The sequence below is a fragment of the Oculina patagonica genome, chromosome 9 (assembly GCF_052425735.1).
Source record: "Oculina patagonica isolate OP01 chromosome 9, crgOcupat, whole genome shotgun sequence".
Lineage (NCBI taxonomy): Eukaryota > Metazoa > Cnidaria > Anthozoa > Scleractinia > Oculinidae > Oculina > Oculina patagonica.
This window is the reverse complement of record NC_135766.1, coordinates 27,447,438-27,467,027: the sequence shown is the minus strand read 5'-3', so window position 1 is coordinate 27,467,027 and position 19,590 is coordinate 27,447,438. Positions and strand designations below refer to the sequence as shown.

Below are 19,590 nucleotides of genomic sequence, written 5' to 3'. Positions count from 1 at the left end.
TAATTAAGGCTAAACGTTTCATTTTTTTTCGCGTGGCTTTTAAAAACATCGATAATTATAGCCCTACCTTGATTTCTATTAGCAAATTAAGGATACAATGTATATCTTCCTTTAAATGTTCAAAGGTAATGTCTTTCATAGGTTAAAATGCCTAACACTAATTTCAGAACAGTTTAGACCAAAAATCTGCAAAATCGCTGTGACGTAGCTCCTTTAAATGACAGCAAGTTGAAAGTGACCTACCTTGTCATTAGGTTCTTCAAAAGATATCTTCCTGGGAGGGCTTCTTCTGCCATCAATATCCTCATTGTAAGGCCTGGACTGGCCTCCTTGATATCCAGGTCTGTCCATAGGTCTTGACGACTGACCCATCATGCCATGTTGATTAGCATCACCAGCAGACCTCTGCTCAGGTCTGTCCATAGGTCTTGACGACTGACCCATCATGCCATGTTGATTAGCATTACCAGAAGACCTCTGCTCAGGTCTCTCCATAGGTCTTGACGACTGACCCATCATGCCATGTTGATTAGCATCACCAGCAGACCTCTGCTCAGGTCTCTCCATAGGTCTTGATGACTGCCCCATCATACCATATGGATCAGTACCACCAGCAGACCTCTGCTCAGGTCTTTCCTGTCGGTTGGAAAGTGATGGTCCCATCCTCCCATTCATAGTTGAATCATCAGGCATATGTCCATTTCGGCTGTCAGTACGCTGTTGTGAGCTTGGAGCATTTTGTTCTGGAAATCTGTGAACACCTGTGTTCTGAATCTCTGGACTGTAGCCATTTCTGGTGTCTGGAACCTGCTGCCTTCTTGACTGATCTAGCATTGGCCCTTTATCAGCAGAATTAACTCTAGGCCTTCCTTGGTCCGTTATAGGTGGTTGCTGTGAAGGACCAAATTGTCCTCTTGGTTGGTCCAAAGGATGGGCCTGCTGTTGTGTGCCATATGGTGCTTTTGGTTGGTCCATTCTTGGCTCCTGTGAAACTGGACCTGGACCCATTCGCCCTCTTGTCTGATCCCCTGAAGGACCTAATTGTCCTCTTCCTTGGTCTGGAAATGGACCTGACTGAGGTGCTCCCATCTGGTTCCTTGGGGAGCCTAACCTAGGTGAACCCATTGGAGCCCTTACTTGGTCAACTGGAAGACCTGCACGAGGTGCACCAATCTGGCCTCTAGGTGGCTGGTCTCCAGGAGATCCCTGCCTAGGAGACCCTAACTGTCCACGTAGCTGATCTGGGACTTGGTTTTGCCTTGGTGAACCTAACTGGCCTGGATGTTGGTGCTGACCTCCTTGCTGGTCCATTGGCATGCCAGGTCGAGGTTGTCCACCAGCACCAAACCTTGGCCCAGTCTGCATCATTCCTGGTGGTGCACCTGGCCTTGGACCTTGCTGAGGACCCATACGGTCACCAGGCCTTGGGCTACCTGGTCCTAGTTGAGGAGCACCAACATGATTTGGAGGAAAACTTCCTGGTTGCCTTGGCCTGTTATCCATTTGTCCAGGTACTGGCCCTCCAGGTCTAGGACCATGCTGGTTGCCAGGTTGGGGGCCATGTGGTCCACCTCTACCATAACCAGGCTTTCCATCCATCTGACCAGGAGGAGGGGCTCCAGGTTGGCTACCAGGTGGTGCACCTCTGCCATATCCAGCTGCATTTTGTTGTGGAGGCGCCTGAAATCTTGGCTGCTGTTGCCCTGGAGGACCCCTCATGCCATAACCAGGTCTAGGTTGATTTGGAGGAACAGCTCCTCTAGGACCTTGTTGCTGGGGTGCAGGTAATGGTCCACGGCTAGAAGGAGGGGTTCCAGGATGTCCTACTGGAGTAAAGCTTGAAGGTTGTTGTTGAGGAGCAAAATTTGGGCGCATTCCTGGCTGAGACCCTGGACCAGGCATGCCCCTTCCCTGATGTGCCCCAGGTGCACTGCCTGGTCTCATCCCTGGCCCTTGTTGCTGTGGTTGTCCCGGTCTTACCCTGGGTGCCTGACCAGGCACTACAGTTCCTCTTCCTGGGCCTTGGTTGAGAGGACCAGGTTTCTGCATGTTTGGTATTGTACTAGGAAAACGACCTTGAGGAGTATGTTCTAATTCATCATGTCCCTTAAATTTGACAACTTTCCGTCTGACTTTATTTTCATCTTGTCTATATAACTCATCATCACTCAAGTATGTAGGACTCCCAGGAGGTGTTTCATGAAGAGAATCCATCTCCTCATCAGATACTGATGGCCTTCGAAAGCGATTCCGTTCAGAGTCAGTTCTCCCCTTTGCTCTTCTTGAGCTCCCCCTACCAGAATCAGATCTTTGAAGTGAGCCTTGCCTCCTCATAGCTCGTTTGTCCTCTTCTGTCGGGATTGCCCTAAAGTCACTTCCTAATTGTAAGTCAGAGTCAGTGTCTGGCTTTTTGTCACTGCCAGTTATTGATCCAAACCAGTTACCAGTCTTAGTAAGCATTTCCTGTTTCTTTTGACACAGGAGACACACCCATGAAACCTGGAAAACAAGCAGTTGAAAATCATTAATTTTTTATTCATTTACCTTCCCTTAAAGCCCCTATTGCAATCAACCATTTTGTAAAGAGTGAAAGATGCTAATTGAGCCTCATTCACACTTCTCAAAGTGTCTTGCCAAAGAACATATGGCAATGACCCCGGCCAGTAGGGCTCAAACTCAAAATGTTTTATCCCGAGTTCAACGTGATAACTATTGGGCCACCACACCTCCCACTTGGCTTAATGGTTAGTGAGCTGGACTCCGGATCAAGCGGTCCGGGTTTGAATCCTGGCCAGGAAAGACACTTTACTCTCATAGTGCCTTTCTCTATCAAGGTGTATAAATGGGTATCGATGAATTTAATGCTGGGGGGTAACCTTGTGATGGACTAGCATCCCATCCAGGGGGGAGTAGAAATACTTCGTCACTTAATGCTACAGAAACTGGGATAAGCTCCAACTGTATGGGCCACTTGGCTCAATGCAGACTGTACCTTTTGTACACCTCTCACTATTATATGAACCATACCAATAATTCATGTTAATGCAAATACAATATCAAGTGTGGAGATGAGTTGACCTCTGATGAAGCACCAGTTACTTACCATGGATGCTTGCTTCCTACAAAGCTGACTATGGTTTATCTAAATTTTTTTGAACCACAAGTCAAACCTCAATCTTGAATTCTAATTCAATCAGATGCAAGACCCGGGCAGGTGATTTAGAAGAGGGCCCTAAAGGGAGATATAAATCCCGTTTTCCCAGCCCAAATTTTGCCCAAATCCCATTTCCCAAATTTTCAAAATTCCAGTCCCAGTTATATTGTTTTTCCTTCTGTGATTCTCATTCCCAGTGACCAAAATCCCATTTTCCCACTGAAAATGTGCCCAAATCTCAGTTCCCATTTTACCCCTTCAGGGCCCTCTTGGAATATAAGTAAGTAAATAGTCACTGGCTTGCTTTGAATTACACATGCGCTTTTTTTTTAATGTCATTGTTTGATTATTGCTCTGATTCATTATAAAGCATAAAAATAAAGCATGTTCCTTTCTAACATTTCAATAATATTAAAAGCTAAATCAATCATACAATGTGAATTTTATAAAACACAAACATTTTTGTTCCCCAGGGTCATTTTCCATAGTGATAAAGTTTACACTCAGGGTTCATAACAAAACTGTTGTACCACTGCTACCAAACAACATAAACAATATCAGTGTCAAAACACTTTGTTTAGCTCCTGTTAATGTTTTAGATTAGTTTTAAACAAAATAATGTTTAGTTTTATTTCATTTATAAATTTATGGATGCAAACTTTCAATCACTTTTTTCTGATTTAAATAAACATGCAATTAAATTTAATATTTATGATTTAAATAAACATGCAATTAAATTTAATGTTTTTTATTATTAAGTGAATTATTTTAATGTTAATTTTTACTATAAAATGTAATTCATAAGCCATCTATCATTCAATTTGTAATCCATTTATTTTTGTTTGAATATAAATAAATAAATAATAACACCTTATTAAATGTAATGATTTATCCATTTCCTATTTAGCTATAGTGAATACCTATTTATTTTTGTCATAAAATGACAAGAACTTACTTGACCGTTCAACCTTTATACACTTCATAAATTATCTATTTTTATTTTTATTTAAGCAATTAAAATTTATTTTATTTGATATGCTTACTAATAGGATTTTATATGTTTTCCTTTATACTTAAAATTTAAAATATGTTATTAAATATGTAAGAGATAAATACCGAGAAGGGAGGTATTAATCCATATACATCCCGAGGGCCTACGGCCCTCAGGATGTATATGGATTAAAACCGACATTCGAGGTATTTATCTGACTTATTTTATGATATTATTCATGAGGGATCATTATATAAAGCCCGTTTCCAGCAGGACAAAAGCTGTCTAATTAGTGAAACCTCGGCTCCGACCGTAAACAACATATCTTTCTTCTGTTGTATTGTTTCCATTGTGCGGTTTTCTCAAAATGGCCTGATCGTGCGCTTTTCACGGTTTCGCAACCCATTGTGACTTGTCAAACTTATTTGAATAACACAAGACTGTTTTGATGTTTTGACGATTTGTTTTGCTCGGTGTGATGTTCGCAAGGAGCGGGTTAGTGGGTTTTGTACGGCGTCCATAATGTACGAAGAAAAACCTCGAGAGAAACGTCGAGGAGTTGAACCAACGACAGGAACAAGGTCGACACTGAATTCCAGATAAGTTGTTAGGAAACGTTTAGGAATGTCATGTTTTCAGGAATGAAACGCGCGTTGTTGTATTTAAACAGGATAGTCAAGCAGAAGGGATTTTTAACTGAGGCAATATGCGGTGACATATTCAAGCGAGCTTTTCAAATTGCTTATGTCGATTCTGTTTTTCTTGAATTTTATATTTCCGAAATGAATTTATCAACAGAAGAAGGCTTATTAATCTTGAAAGACTTCAAATATCAGGAAAAGTAATCCTAAGAAATGTTTGGGCTGTTTATATGGTTTAATTTGTTTTGTATTTGGTTGCTTTAAAAACTTTATTGTTGGAAATGTGGATTTTAATTTGTCCACAGAAGGGGTTTGATTTGGTCAGGAAGAGATTAGTCGTAGCCTAGAATATTTATGAGAGGTTTAACAAATTTTCCCAGGTTTGAGGTTTTATTTGTATAAATCCCTGAAAGGAGGGATTTATACAGATAAATCCCTCATTAATAATCATAAATTCAATTCATAAGCCCCGCTATTCCCTGCTACATTATCAAGCCCTCCCCGGACTTTCAGTTAGTTAATATTCATCAGGGTTGTATGTTAAATAAAGGTTGTTGAATAACAAAAGAAAATGTGTCAATCATGAAATAAGTAGGGTTAATGGCATGGAGAGAAGTAAATGTTATCTGATTGTCACGTTTCTTGACCAGGTAACAATATGCTTTCTTTATTAGTAGTAGTATCCCTTCCCCCATTTAACTACATCACTGTCCCCATTAACCTTCAGACTTATTAGTTGTACTAGTCTTAAAAAAAATACTGACATAAGGTATATTCATAAGGGAGGGATACAAAACTTAATAAAAATCAACTTTGATAATAATATACTTTACAACAAAAACCTTAAGAAATGTCAAAGTGCAGGTTATCTCAGTTGCCATTTAAAGTTTTATGTATTTTGCTTGTAAAGACATGAAAGTAGCCTGCAAATTAATAAAGTTAAATACAGTATGCATTTAAATAGAAAGGTTAAAAATTATGCCCAATTTGAGACGACAGGCAGAAAACAGTGAGAGATTCCACAGCACATTAATAATTTCTTCTAATTTATAGCTAACTACAATGGGACACTCCAACAGCGATTTCAAACTCAGCATTAATATTAATTAACTCTGTTCCATCTTAAGCAATATCTCCTAAACTGAGCTGCACTCCAAATGCTTGCAAAAGTGTCAAGGTACATGCATATATGTATGGTAGCAGTAGGAATCTCATGGAGACATAATAAAATCTGCTGAACTTATTCAAATGTATGGAAGATTTGGTAATCCTATACACAGAAATATATTTTATAAATTATGTATGAATTGAGTCAGGCTCTTGGTTAGTTCCACACTGATTGAATTGCTGCACGTGCTGCACTGTGAATGCCGTAGCAAAGCCAAAGCTTGTGAAACTTAATCGCCATACTCCTTATCTGGTTAACAGTGAAACAATTTTTTCAATTATATTTGCATTCTGCAAGGTAGAAAGAAGATCTCTGAACTATAAGCAGGCAAAGTTTCAAAAACTGCAGGTGAAAAAAATCCAAAATTATTGTGAAGTGTCACTGACATCAAATATAACATAAAGCATGTAAAAATTTTAATTTTGTCTGCATTTGTTTGCATACCGTGTTCCATCTTCTGCACGTCCTCTCCTTGAGTGGCCAGTGTTATTTATCATCGCTGATTTAATTTAATAAAGTTACAGAAAAGTCCTTGAACACAGTAATTCCTTTAAGACTCAAGTGGATAAATTGAAAATGAAAATGTCCTCAGGCAGCACCCAAGTGAGGCGCAGGTGGATTGGCTAGCATACCATAAGCAAACACTCTCTTCTTTCCATTTAGAATAGAATGCTTTCAGTTTCTCACAGCATGTAAAACATGAATTTACTGCTATGAGTCTACATCATTCTAGACATGATGCCAAATGCATCTATATATGCCAACTCTCCCAGATTATCCAGGAGTCTTTCATACAAGCCAAAATCTGAACCCGGTCTCCCATATCATACAGGTTGCCAAATCTCCCAGATATGAAGGAAATTACATGTTTTCACACTTACTTTAAACCGATCATGGGAGAAAATTGTAAAATATTTGATGAATTTTAGTGGATGACTCGATGGAGCTCTATTTTCTGTGTAATTTTTTTTTTGGGGGGGGGGGGGGGAGAAGAGGTCTCTTGAAACAAAATTGGTAGTCTCCTGGATTTGGAACTTTATAGTTTAACATCTCTGCAAATGATGGCGGTCGACAGCCAACGACTATGTTATCACAGACAAGTGAAGTCTTTCAATTTGCTTCAAAAATTAGTACATGTATTTATACATGTCGGAGCCTTAAATGGACAAAAAAAGGAGTCAGTTTAAGGAAGCGACATATATTCAATTCTGTGTGATATAAAGTTAAAATATTATTAGATTTTTGGTTGTCATACACAAATGTGATTTCAGAAATATACCAGGCAATTGGTCATGCTAGTTTGGTCCCTTATCAATTTGGAAGAGATATACATGTGAAACACTCTTATTCATAACATGTCTTGAAATTTAAAAATTTAATCTCACTGATTTAAAAATGTTTTGACTGTTTTTAAAATAGGATATATCCTTTTTAAAATCATACATCAAACCTAAGAACAATCTGAAAAATTTTACACACCATAAAAGGCAGAAAATTTTGATTAAGTTCTTCAGGGAAATTTTGAACTAAGGGCTATCATTTTTGTTTTTCTGTAACATAATATTATTCTGTTAATGATCCAAAATTTTAGAAAAAGTCTACTGAAATAGGATTTATTCCTAAAGCCACCATACAAAATCAGATTAATGCAAGGTGATAAACTGAGATACACTTGTCTAATACATTTGTCATGCAAGCAAATTGTTTGTTTTTAGTACAGTCCTGTTACTGCACAGGCCTCTAAAATTAATATACATGCTGAAAGCAATATTTAATCTTTGATATGTATAATTTGCCAATATAATGTACAACCTTAAATTTTGAGGGTTGTACGCTTGAGGAACCATAAAATGTTGTTCCTTCACAAGGGACGACAAAATGTATGTTATTTTTGGTTATACTGAAAGTAAAGTTATGAAAAGCCTCGAGAAACCACTTCTCTGTTTATAAGAAGTTACAAATACCTTTTTTGCATAGATTGTAGACACTGAAAAGCATTTATCTGTTCACTAGACAAAGCTAAGTGAATAATTCATTGTTAGTGTAAACTAAGGAAAAAATGAAAGTTAGATAATAAAAAAGCTGATAATTTAAAGGTGTCTGAACTTTTACTATAATTGCTGTTTCACAGTCGAGTCTGGAATCACTAACGATTCATATTTAAAATAAGGGTAACTGTAGGGTATGTTGAATAATTTAGAACTAGCTGCAGGATTAATAATTTATGATTAGGAATGTTAGGAGCTTTAATGATGAAGTCAAGTCATGCAAACATTCATGTATATGTAGCAAAATGGAATAAAATCACTATAAAAGCAAAAATCAATCAAGTATAAAGCAATAAAACATATCAAGACTCTAGTTAACACACTCTTGTAGTTATTCGACTTCACACTTGTGATTAACAGCATGCACACCTTGAGGGCGAGACTCGTATGCATGTAAATTACTGGTGTTATATTCTCATGTTAATGATGCAACTAGAGAATTAAGCTCCTGCTTTAGTTAACACACTGGGTGTTACAAGCAATTAACAGTTTCCACGGATGACACCTACAGTGAATTGCTTCAGTAAATATGAAACAACGCGCAGATGTCCTGTTGTCTATTTCCGGTGGAAATTGATTAGTATTTGATTTCACTGCTTGCAGATTTAACTAGATCTAATAAACAAAATTTGTTCTGTTGGGAACATTTATAATTATTTTTAATTCATTTACAGTTTAAATGATTTTAATACTTTTTTTCTCAACAAAAAAATAATTTTAAATTTAACAATCTTCATGTTTTAATCTCAGGGTGCTGTCAGCTTTACAATCAATTTGACTTTACTTTATGCAAATTATTAAGTTACTTTATAAAATAAGTTTGTATTAATGAAAATCTTAGAATTAATTTTATTTTTATATTTAATCATTTAATTTTTTAAATATATTTAAGATTTTTTAGTGGGATTTTATAGTGGGATTGAAAAAAAGAACAGCACTGTTGTGAAATTAAAGCAAAATTAAGGCTTTATTTATCCCGTATACTTTCTATTTCTGGGTAGAAATTAGCAAACAATTCAAGGTTTGTGAAACTCGATAAAATCCCTAAATTTCTCCATTAGTTCAACTGCTGTACTAAATAGATTTAAGCCCTAAAGTACACACGTGAAATTTTACTGTCAGTTTTAGTAAATAATAAGACAAAAAGATGACAGCATTTAAGAGTAAAAACGACAGAGAGAAGATGGCAGGCTGACAAATTGTGCAAATAAACAAAAGAATTTGAGCATAAAATGACAATGACAAAACTTGAGGCAACAAATTATTACTTGTGCTGTCAAACAACATGTCCACCGCATTAAAAGCACTCAGCTCATGCAAATTACTACACTGAAATGTGCCAACACTAAAAGATTTATTAGAGAGTATTTTTAACTTTTTTTTTAATTTAGATTTAAAAGTGGGTTGAAGGTGCATATATTTACGGGCCAGGATTGTTAGAATTTGGAAGAAAAATGATGGTTTGATCATAATAATTATAAATTATGTGGTGGGATTGCAATAAAAAGAACAGCACATTATAGCTTTAATACAGAAATGCAAACTGACAAACAAACAACGCATACATACAGTACAGTACAGTACTGCTCAAAAGTTTGTAGTTGACAGCCTCAACTCAATCCTCAAAATTCAATTCTCACGTCTCAAAGTTTGAGTGACCCAAATTTCGAGATGCAAGAACTGAGGATCGAGAATCAAGTTTTAAGTATATATCGACATAAAAGAGTTTCTAGAATACAGGTTTGTAGGGTTTTAAATTAAGGAGAACTGAATATACAAGTCAAAGTCAGTAAAGACAAAAAGAAGTTGAGATTAATTGCAGAGGGAAGGAACAGCCACTGAAAGCCACATTTAACTCAGTATATAGTTTACAAAAGCTACCCATATCATTAACAAGAGATTAACCCAAGGCATTTAAGAATAGCTTAATTGAGACTAGAGACTATAGAGAAATAATTGGCTAACAGACTAGAGAAGTAACAGAATGCACCACTGACAATAAAGTTGAAGCAAAGACAAGAAAATGAAGAAGTTTAGCATGTACAGACCTCAGGACCGAGAGCAAGAGTCTTGAAGTCTTGAAGCAAGTTGGAGAAGAGAGAGAGACCCTGGCCTTGCTGAAAGAAAGTTTAACAAGTTAATACACACTTTACAATTTAACCATTGTGCAATTCAGAGGCAAGTGAGACAAGATACACTGACATATACTAACAATGATGTCCGAAAGGCCAGATACCTTAGGCTGCAAGAAAATAAACACAGATTTTTTAACAATTTAGCATGCAGGAAGGGAAAAGAAACAAGTTTTTATCTCTTGATTATTAACTAGGTAAAAATGTCCTTACAATGAATTATTTTAACTAGTAACCAGTACGCAGTTTAAGTGGCAATCGCATCAAAATTATTTTTATATAAATTATGTGTTTTCAACTTAATTACTTAAAGTTCTCCAGGAAATATCAATAAAAATTAAAGCACATTTTTCTCTTACACATTAAATATATTAATTAATGAAAATTGTGCTTACACTACAGGTTAATAAGTGATTGTTAAATATTTTTACATTAATTTTAATTAATCCATGAGTTCGAAAGGTTCAAATAACCATGAAGTGAGCTGTTATTGATTAATTTCATTGACAATTTTTTTATAGTACATGTAAACATGTAGTATTTTCTAATTTTCAAGTACATATTGTCTACATCTAATGAACTCAAAAGAGTGTTTACTTGTAATAAAAACAGTTACACTAAGTATCAAATTACTTCAACTGTTAGCTTTTCTTCCTTTAATACAGTAACACATCTTATTGGAATCCCTTGAGTAAAGTGATGTCCACAACACCACTGTCTTGGTTAAGCAGAATCACTACTTAGGCTATTTTCACACTTAGAACCAACCTGGTTCCCAGGGTCTCTCTCTCCTGCCCCCTGCTCTCCTCTCGCTCTAGGGGGCAGGAGAGAGAGACCCTGGGAACCAGGTTGACTTGGAACCCATGTACTCAGACCAGTACCCCTCTAAGTGTCTGAGTACAAGCCTTGTAAGGTGACAACACCTTAACTGTACTCACATACACTAGCATACGAGCACCCATCCCTGAATATTGGCACGGGTACACGTACGTGATAAAAAGGTGTGTTCACATTAGCGTCCAGTGAGAAACATACTCCCCAAAAAAAGGAGGGAGAGAGGGTACCGCATCTATAGAAGACGACTGGGGATGAGTCAGCTTGGGTACTGTGTCTGGGACCAAGTGTGAACATGACCTTACATTTAATTTATTTGCTCTACTAATAAGATGCCCCACCCCCACCCCCACCCCCAAGGAAACACTAAATGGTCTCAGCTGGGCCACACACAAAACACTTCATTTGTAGCCTTTAGTCAAAAGATACGGTATGTCCCATAAGGGAACACTGAGTTGTTGTCATGACAACATAACAACATACCAAGCGCTTTTCAACTTCTTATATCGCTCCCTGATGGGTACACACAAGTGCAGCCACCTTCTTTAAATCTTATAGGAAGTGCTACTGCTGTAACTTGTGGATTTTTAAACACAACTATCCACAAGCTTATCCTCTAGTTTCATCAGTGTTGTTTTAGACAGTCATTAACTGTCTGATGGCCTTGTGAATACAAAATAATAATCAATGATCAAAAAATGCAAACAACTTCCAACAACTTACTTTATGGAAAACTAATTTTAAACACACAGCCATATGGGCTAAGCCAAAACAAATGTTACAAAAAGGAAATTTCTCCCCCTCCAAACACAGAATATGGCCATTGCAAAAAGAGTGTGGCTATTTGTTAGAAAATATGTTTGCTGGGTATTTATATGACTCAGTATTTTTTTTTTATTTCTCACTTTTGGCCTTTAGGCAAGAAAAACTAAAAACTTGGGATGAATATTACTTTTTTTCTAAAATCTTAGCTTTTTATGACTACATTCTCATGGGCTCAGAAAGCCTACAGCCACAGGCCGCACTCTGACAGTGAGACATGTACTCTCAAATTTGCCCTTAAAAATGCTACATCATAACAATAAAACTTTTAATATTAACTCGAGGCAGCTGACGAAAATCATCTGAACTGGCAAACCAATTGGGAAATCATTTTTACTGATAAAAAATTCTGTGGATCTAAGTTAATATCTAAAATAAATAAGGTCTGGAAGATAAGAAACTTGACAGTTATTAATCACCATAACTTTAAGAAACCACAGAGAAAATGCCTTTCTTGTCCAAAACATAGTGGTATAAAAAACCCATTTCAAATGTTTTTACTGGCACTGTTATTAAGAACCTGTTATTACTGGAGGGTATTATACATGTATTTGGTTGTTTTCATATGGTGTTTAAAGCTCGCTTAGCGGTGCTGTTTGAAAACCAGACAAATAGTCTAAACATCAATTTAAATGTCAGAAGATAATCAGACAAATTCCACTCACAGAATGGAGTACACAAAGGACCCTAATTGATGGGTGTGAATCAATATGAAATAGCTTCAACAGGGGTTTGTAAATGGTTCAAAAATTAGATGACTATTGGTAGTTAATCTTGAGTGTGTTTTGTGATGCAGCAACTGTAATCAAGGGGATGCCCCCCTATGGCTAAATGTATCAGTTTTAAGAACTCTGAGATGAAATAACACTCACGCACGGCATGCAGCTGGAAGTACATATTAGTCATAACAAAGTTTCAAAACTTTCAAAATGATTTGTTACAGTTATATTTTTTAAAAACTTAACAGTGGAAAATTCAGTTTTTTTTTGTTTAGGCCTTCCGAGAAAGTAGCTAACATATCCTAACTATTCAAAAACTTGTCAGCCAGAAATCACCATTGCGGCTATCAGCTTAATGCCAAACCCAATTCAATTATTCTCCAAAGTAGCATGTCTCAAGTGATGCAAGTGAGTCAAAAACTATTTTTCACATATGAACTGCATTTAACTTATAACAATACTGCTGTTAATTTATTTTGATAATCTACGCTTACAGTCATATTTCAAGCACAACTCAACAATAAAATTGACAGAAAGCATTTTCTAGAAAAAAGTGAAAATAACTTTTTGCACATTATCAAGCCCCCCAAAGAATGAGACCATGTTTATAATTAATGTTTGGATTTCTTGAATTTTTAATGGACTTCCGGAGGCATTGTTGCAATCAGTTTTACAATACGCAACGTCTGAAACTCTGAAATTCAACAAGTTTTTAATATAGAATTTAGATAAGCTCTCTTCATATTTTTAATCAAGTGTAAAAATTACACTGTGCCACAATAACAACCACAGCAAAAATATTTTGTGGAAATTCCTCTGGAATGACATTTGACGTAGAATGAGATTTTATCACTGGATTATTTATAATTTCTGTGCTTTTTATTGTAGCATTTTTAGAACATAACCACACGTAAACAGGTTGAGGTACAGTGAGTCTTAGCCTTTAGTAATGAGCTTTAGAAGCGGCAAAGAAAACTCAAAGTAATTTCAACGAGAAATTGATTAAAATCTTGTCCAATTTATTCCGTCTCATAAAAGTTTAAATTTAATATTATTGTAATTGTGAGTGAAAAGGTTAAAAGAGGAAATAGCCTGTGGTTAAGGCGACAAATAATCAACCAAGAAATTTGGTTTTGTTCACTGTATTGCATAATCAGTGATAAATGAATACCATATTTATCAAAACATGATTCTTCCCAAAACAAAAAAATATTCTTTAGCTTATAGAAAGTGAGATTTAAATATAAGAGCTAAAAAGGTTGTCAACTAGACAAGTTTTAAATAGCTGGCTGAAAATCACAATACAGAAAAACCACTTAAATGAATATTATGCATAGTGGGTATATTTAAATAATTATGTGTATACCCAAGATATTTCCAGAACTAAAAAAAAGTGGGCAATATAGAAATTTTCAATTTCCTACACGGTTGTGCCTCGCAGTTATTTCAACCAGGCGATGATAGGTGGCAAATAAAAAATCAGTAAATGTAGCAGTATTGACATAAGACAGGTTTTACAAATATAATTCAGTATTCGGTTAGGATGTTTTCATCCAGTAATATATACCAAACGGATCAAAAATACAAAATGTTACATTTCACCACCACAACATTGGCACAAGATTGCTAGTGAAAAAAATTCTGGGTAGAAATTTCTTGGCAATGAATTTTTTTGGATGTGTTATTTTGAAACAAGTATGTTTGCCAAGAAAAGTTGGGTGGGTCACAATATTTCACCTGTACATCAATTCGTCTACATTTGTAGACATAGAAAGTACTGGACTAAAAATCGCCTCAAATTAAGACATTTTCCACTCCTTCCGATATAAAGAAAGCAAGCCATTACTTTAAAGTGCCCTATGAGGTTCGCTTGTAGGGGGATTCACTAAAACGCCTTAAAATTCGCATATTTATAAAACTTAATCGGCGAAGCAGAATTATAAATAAGTTAGATGCAATGTAATACTGCAAGTTTCGCTTTTGTCACAACAGACGTCCACCAAAACATTCCCAGAAATATTTTAACTCCAGCTAGAGTAATAATTGCAGATTATTATTTTAAAGTTTAAGCCACCAAGAATAAATCACCGATAAATCTCCAAGATAAAATTGTTCAACCGTGAGTGAATAAGAAATTCTAATACAGCTAAATCCACAAAGTGGAAGTTTTTAAAAATACATGAGGAAAGCCTTTAGTTGTCAAAATTATGTTTACTATCAATATGGCTAAACCCTTCAGCAAATGCTTTTCAAGATCTCAAGCCTCGAAATAAAATGTTAAGGTGTAAAAATGATAGATTAAAATTATATTTTGACTTACCGAAGCCTGTGTGGACATCAAAGCAATAAATCGTCAAAGCGACCGATGAATATATGAGGAAAAAGGTTAAAAATAATATCGAGTCAGTTTCAATATAGGCGAAATCGACAACCTTGAAATTTATATTTCCTGAGCTCATAAAAAATAACCTTTACTAGCTCAAAAAAAATTATTTGGGAATAAAGAGAAATTGTAAATGACGCCTACAATAACAATAGTATCTTTTACACATTTCTCTCTGTAGAAAATGTTCAAGGAATTTTTCAATTCACCTGTTTCGTCCCAGGAATAGTGACTTCAATTCCACATCGAGCGCAGACCTTGAGTTTACAGTACTTGCACTCTCTGCCCGTCCCTTCGGTAAATTTCGTCTTGTGACAAATTTCACAGACATTATCTACCTTAGAAGTAGTGTCTGTCTGAGCAGTCTTTCTTTCAACTCTATGTTGATAGCTTTCAACTTCTTTCTTTAGCGATCTACAACAAAAACATGCGAATGTATAAACTTGTTTAATTTGCAGCCAGGCGTACAAAATATAGCGGAAAACCGGCCTTGCACAATATAATCTTGTAGTATAAATGCATTCGAAACGGTTATCCGTCGTAAACTATATGAATTCAGCGATGAAGTGCGTTTAATACGCGATACTGCAACGCTAGCCCCGTGTATCATGGCGTTATAAACACAAGCTACAAGGAAACGCTCGGCTTACAATGTTAGTTGTGTGGTTTCATCCTCCATCTGCTTTTGCCGCTCTAACACAGACTGAATTATTTCTTTCTCCTCCTCAGTCAAATTGGACAGGTCTGGAGGCGGAGGAGAAGCAGGCAATCTAAACCCAGCCATTTTTTTCATCATCTCAAACGAACGCAGTCGGAGAAGCCCTTGCGTGAAATTTTGAGGATTCGCCTCAAATCGGCGACCAGTGGTCACAAATCCACTCTAAACAACCAGTAAAGCTCGCCAAATGCTGAAGGATGCTATCTAGGTTTACGCTCAGGCTTCCACGTTTCCACCTCCATCGTAATTTTTCATTCATTCTTTACAAAATTCTCCCCATGCCCAACAAAAAAAATACTTGTAAAACCACAACACAATTCTGAAGGTATAGACTTTGCATTTATGATAATTCAGTTCTCGGCCGAATAACGCATATTCGGATATCTTCGGAGTCTGTCGGCAATCTCCGGAAATTACCGACTTTACGGCAAGAATTAGAAGAACGACGGTGGAAAAAGCGAAGGCTACTTAAAAAGAAATTTTGTAATACTTTAGCAACTGATCGCCGTTTGGTACTATCAACCGTGGAAGGAAAAATTACCACATTACTATGATTACGTGACTCGTGTCATAAATGTTTCGTTTCCAAGTTTGTTCCGGTGGGTGAAAAAATCTGGTATCCAAGATACCGCAAGCCCAGTACATGAAAAAATCACAAATTTTCGAAAACCAAAACTTTTCCAGCTGTCTTCGTTCTCACTTAAATTTGACGACGCAATTTGAAAATAAAACAGTAGAAAGGATTTTTCTTGTACCCTTACCCTATGATATTTACGCATACAGTATTTTCTCGATTAAACGCCAGGTACCGAACTAAAAGCCGGGTGTACAAGGTAGTGTTGAAAATAAACCCCTCGGGTATTTATTTGAGGTATAGTAAACTGTAGGTATCTTAGCAACAAACAAAACCAGGCTCGAATAAACTGCAGGAGTCAACTAAACGCCCAGTCCACCAGGCTAAGTTTGAAATAAACGCGTTTAATCGAGAAAATACAGTATATAACGCATATAACTTTTATTTTAATTACTTTCATTTTTTTCAGCCTTGTCATGCAAACAATCTGGTTTTATTTACACTTTGAGAGACGTCTGCTACAAACATTTCTTAAACAAGAGATTTGGTAACAGAGGAGCCAAGTAGTTTTATTCTTCGTTGCGTATTCCTCTGCATCCAAACGTTTTATTTCATTTTATTTTTAGAAAAGAGACCGGCTGTATACATATAGTTAAGCATCGTGCTACACGGCAATCTTACTAAGTAGTATTCTATTTGACTCGCACTTTATGTTCACTTAAAATAAGGGAAAATATTGATCCAGCGGGCAAGGTGGAAGCTAAAACACTAATATTTTAACTGATCGAATGCAGTGTGTCACGGTTATCACCCAGAAATAGTAAACTGACTGTATATTTATGAAATGCTTCATTATCATAATAACGTGATTCGTTTCACATTCGGTTCCTTCTCGCAAGAAAAAAAGGCTACGCAACTCAAATTGTTCTCCCTTCTGAAAAGATGTCTTAAAGTCGACCCGCAATCTCTATGTTCGTGACGTAGAGGGGTATAGAATGGTCTTTGTGAGCATGCGAGCACAGCATTTTCTTTGCGAGCACGAGCATTGACAAAAGTTAGCCTTGCGAGCAACAAGCACTTTCAAGAAAGCAACCTTCACTAATACCCAAGCAAACGAACACCCACTAAAAGTTTTCGAGCATTCCGAGCAGAAGCCTAATTTTGCAAGCACTGCAAAATTTAGATGGATCATTTATGACCCCTACGTAGCTGTACAGAGTTCTGAGTAGGGTCTCTGGTTATTTTCCCTTAGTACGTTCGTAGTCGGCCTTCAAGCCAGTCCCGCGCAGGGAAATTGAGGGGGGAAGGGTTGCTCCGTTCCCAAAGCTTATGCCGAGTAGGCTAGTCAATGACCAAATGGCCCTAGGGAGCCCTGGATCCGGCTCTGAATAGCTGGCTTGCTAGAGGGGTAGTGAAAGTCAGGTCACCTAAAACAGAGACTTTGACCCACAAGAATGCCATGGTATTATTGTGATGATTTCCAAATTTTGGCGGCTGAATTAAGCTGGCTGCAACCATGTGAGAGCTTAGTTGTGATCGGGGATGGCAAAGCTCTCCACTAAACCCCCTAGGCTACCCTGCCTGGATCCCACAGGGGGAGAGAGGGCGAGGCCCAGTGAATTTTAGGCCTTTCTGTCATTCCACTGGGTACCTGTTGTGGAGACATGGTAGAAATATATACCGTCATACCGTGTTGGCGGTCTAGACCGATGGCTAAATTATCTATAAGAGTTCGAAAAAAGCTTGACTGAGCCACGCAAAGATTAGTCTCTTTTACGGCTTTCATTCAAATTTTCCGACAAGCATCCCTTCTCTTTCATAACGGGAGTCCTCCCTCCCCCGGGACGTTTCCGCACGATTCGAATTTGCAAGAAGCTTTTAAACTCATGCAGGCACCTTCGGGTACCAGTTTTTCTTTGAGCAGATTTCTAGGGCTCTAAATTTGCTCTAAGTCGGTCGTTTATTAATCAGGCATTGGTTGTTCAAAGAGTAGATGACGCTATTCACTGGATAAATCACTATTCTCACTGGGAGCCCTCAAGCACAAACGCCCCTAATTCCTTTGGGATATCACTTGTTTACTTCCCTGCTTCTGTATATACTCAAGGGAGTCTACTGTGCATAATTTTTGGCTAGTTCAGTATAAATAAGTCTGTTTTGTCCTGTTTTTCACTCTCTTCGTTTTAACGGACGCCAGACATCAGATCGTCGCCCCACCCTCCTCCCCGCAGCGATGGCTCACATTTGTACCTTTATAGCTCCCGCTCCTTTCCGCCTCCGGGCTCGCCTCTTCCGGGCTCCCGGTGGGAATTTATTACTATCCAGTGGATAAGTGTTGACAAAGCAACTAAACTATGCTATCCACTAGATAGTGATTTATCCCGTGGATAACGTTATCCATCCTTCGTGGGCCTGGTCGAGGGCGCGCGGGATTTGCGTGTTTCACGCGCGCGAGCGCGACGCGTAGGTTAGCTGATGTTAGTTTCCCAACAGGGCCTTATGCCGCCCTGTTTCCTAGCAATTTGGCGCGCGTTTTACGAACGAGATTCGTTTTAGTCCCGTGTGTCGCGCTGACATAAACAACCTTCCGCCCTGGATCAAACCAAAGAGTTATGTTTTAGTTAATCATGCATGGCGCTTGCTCAGAAGCAACCAAAATCCTCTCAGAAATTAAAAACAAACGACTTGGTGAAGCTTTAAAAGAGTCATGGAGTTGAGGTTGTACCATTTACATAACATGCAGAATCCACGAAGTTTTCATAAACGTTTTTCTCCTTTCTTTATTCTTAGTAATTGTCATATAGATCGCGCGTGCGTGCGCACGCTCTCGCGCAGTCGCGAGCTAGAAAAATAAAGAAACGTACGTGGCCAGACTACCAGCTGGCTCACAAAGTACGGTTTTCGTCTCAAATTTTAGCCATAGTTTCACTAGGATCATAAAGAAGAAGGAGGCTGCACAGTCGAAAATGAGCACTTTGGTAGAGGTTCAAAGGGGTAAAACTAAAACTGCAAGGGACCGCTTACGATAATGCTGCTATTCGTAGGATCTGCTTAGAGATCTGATTAGCAAAAAAAATGAAACTACAAGCAAGACTGCAAGGCTGATCGTACTACGTGGTTATTGGGCAATTCATTTGCGTTGGCTCTTCGAGCTGGCGTCATTTCGATTCGCTCGGCACCGCGCTGATGAATCCCAATAAGGACGAAACAGCTGTCCGCGGTTGCAATCCTGCTGTATCGGTACTAGTTGTGATGGTGTCTCACAAAGTCTACTTTTCACGTAGTATGATTAGCCTTGCAGTTTTGTTTGTTAGTTCAGAGGGGTGTTGAACAAGACGTTCTGGTATAAAAGGGGCCTGACCACTCTCGCGCCCAGTTGTCAGTCAACTATCAAAATGTAAACAGG

At 37.6% G+C, this 19,590-nt stretch overlaps 1 protein-coding gene and 1 pseudogene across 2 annotated transcripts in view; both read right to left on the bottom strand.

The window, feature by feature from the left end:
• LOC144664839 (uncharacterized) overlaps window positions 1-14,851 on the bottom strand; it is a 44,339-nt pseudogene extending 29,488 nt beyond the window's left edge. Inside the window, exons 1-2 of the transcript XR_013572858.1 lie at window positions 14,830-14,851; window positions 244-2,499 (exon numbers count right to left, since the gene is read on the bottom strand). The product of XR_013572858.1 is annotated as an uncharacterized LOC144664839 (transcript). The remainder of the gene's footprint in view (window positions 1-243; window positions 2,500-14,829) is intronic.
• A 29-nt stretch (window positions 14,852-14,880) lies between these two features.
• Window positions 14,881-15,927, bottom strand: LOC144664829 (regulating synaptic membrane exocytosis protein 2-like). Its single transcript, XM_078526054.1, has 2 exons — window positions 15,543-15,927; window positions 14,881-15,306 (listed from the first exon to the last, which is right to left on the bottom strand). The coding sequence occupies exons 1-2, from the start codon at window positions 15,686-15,688 to the stop codon at window positions 15,093-15,095; spliced, it is 360 nt and encodes a 119-aa protein (XP_078382180.1). The 5' UTR covers window positions 15,689-15,927; the 3' UTR covers window positions 14,881-15,092.
• Between the last annotated feature and the right edge of the window lie 3,663 nt (window positions 15,928-19,590).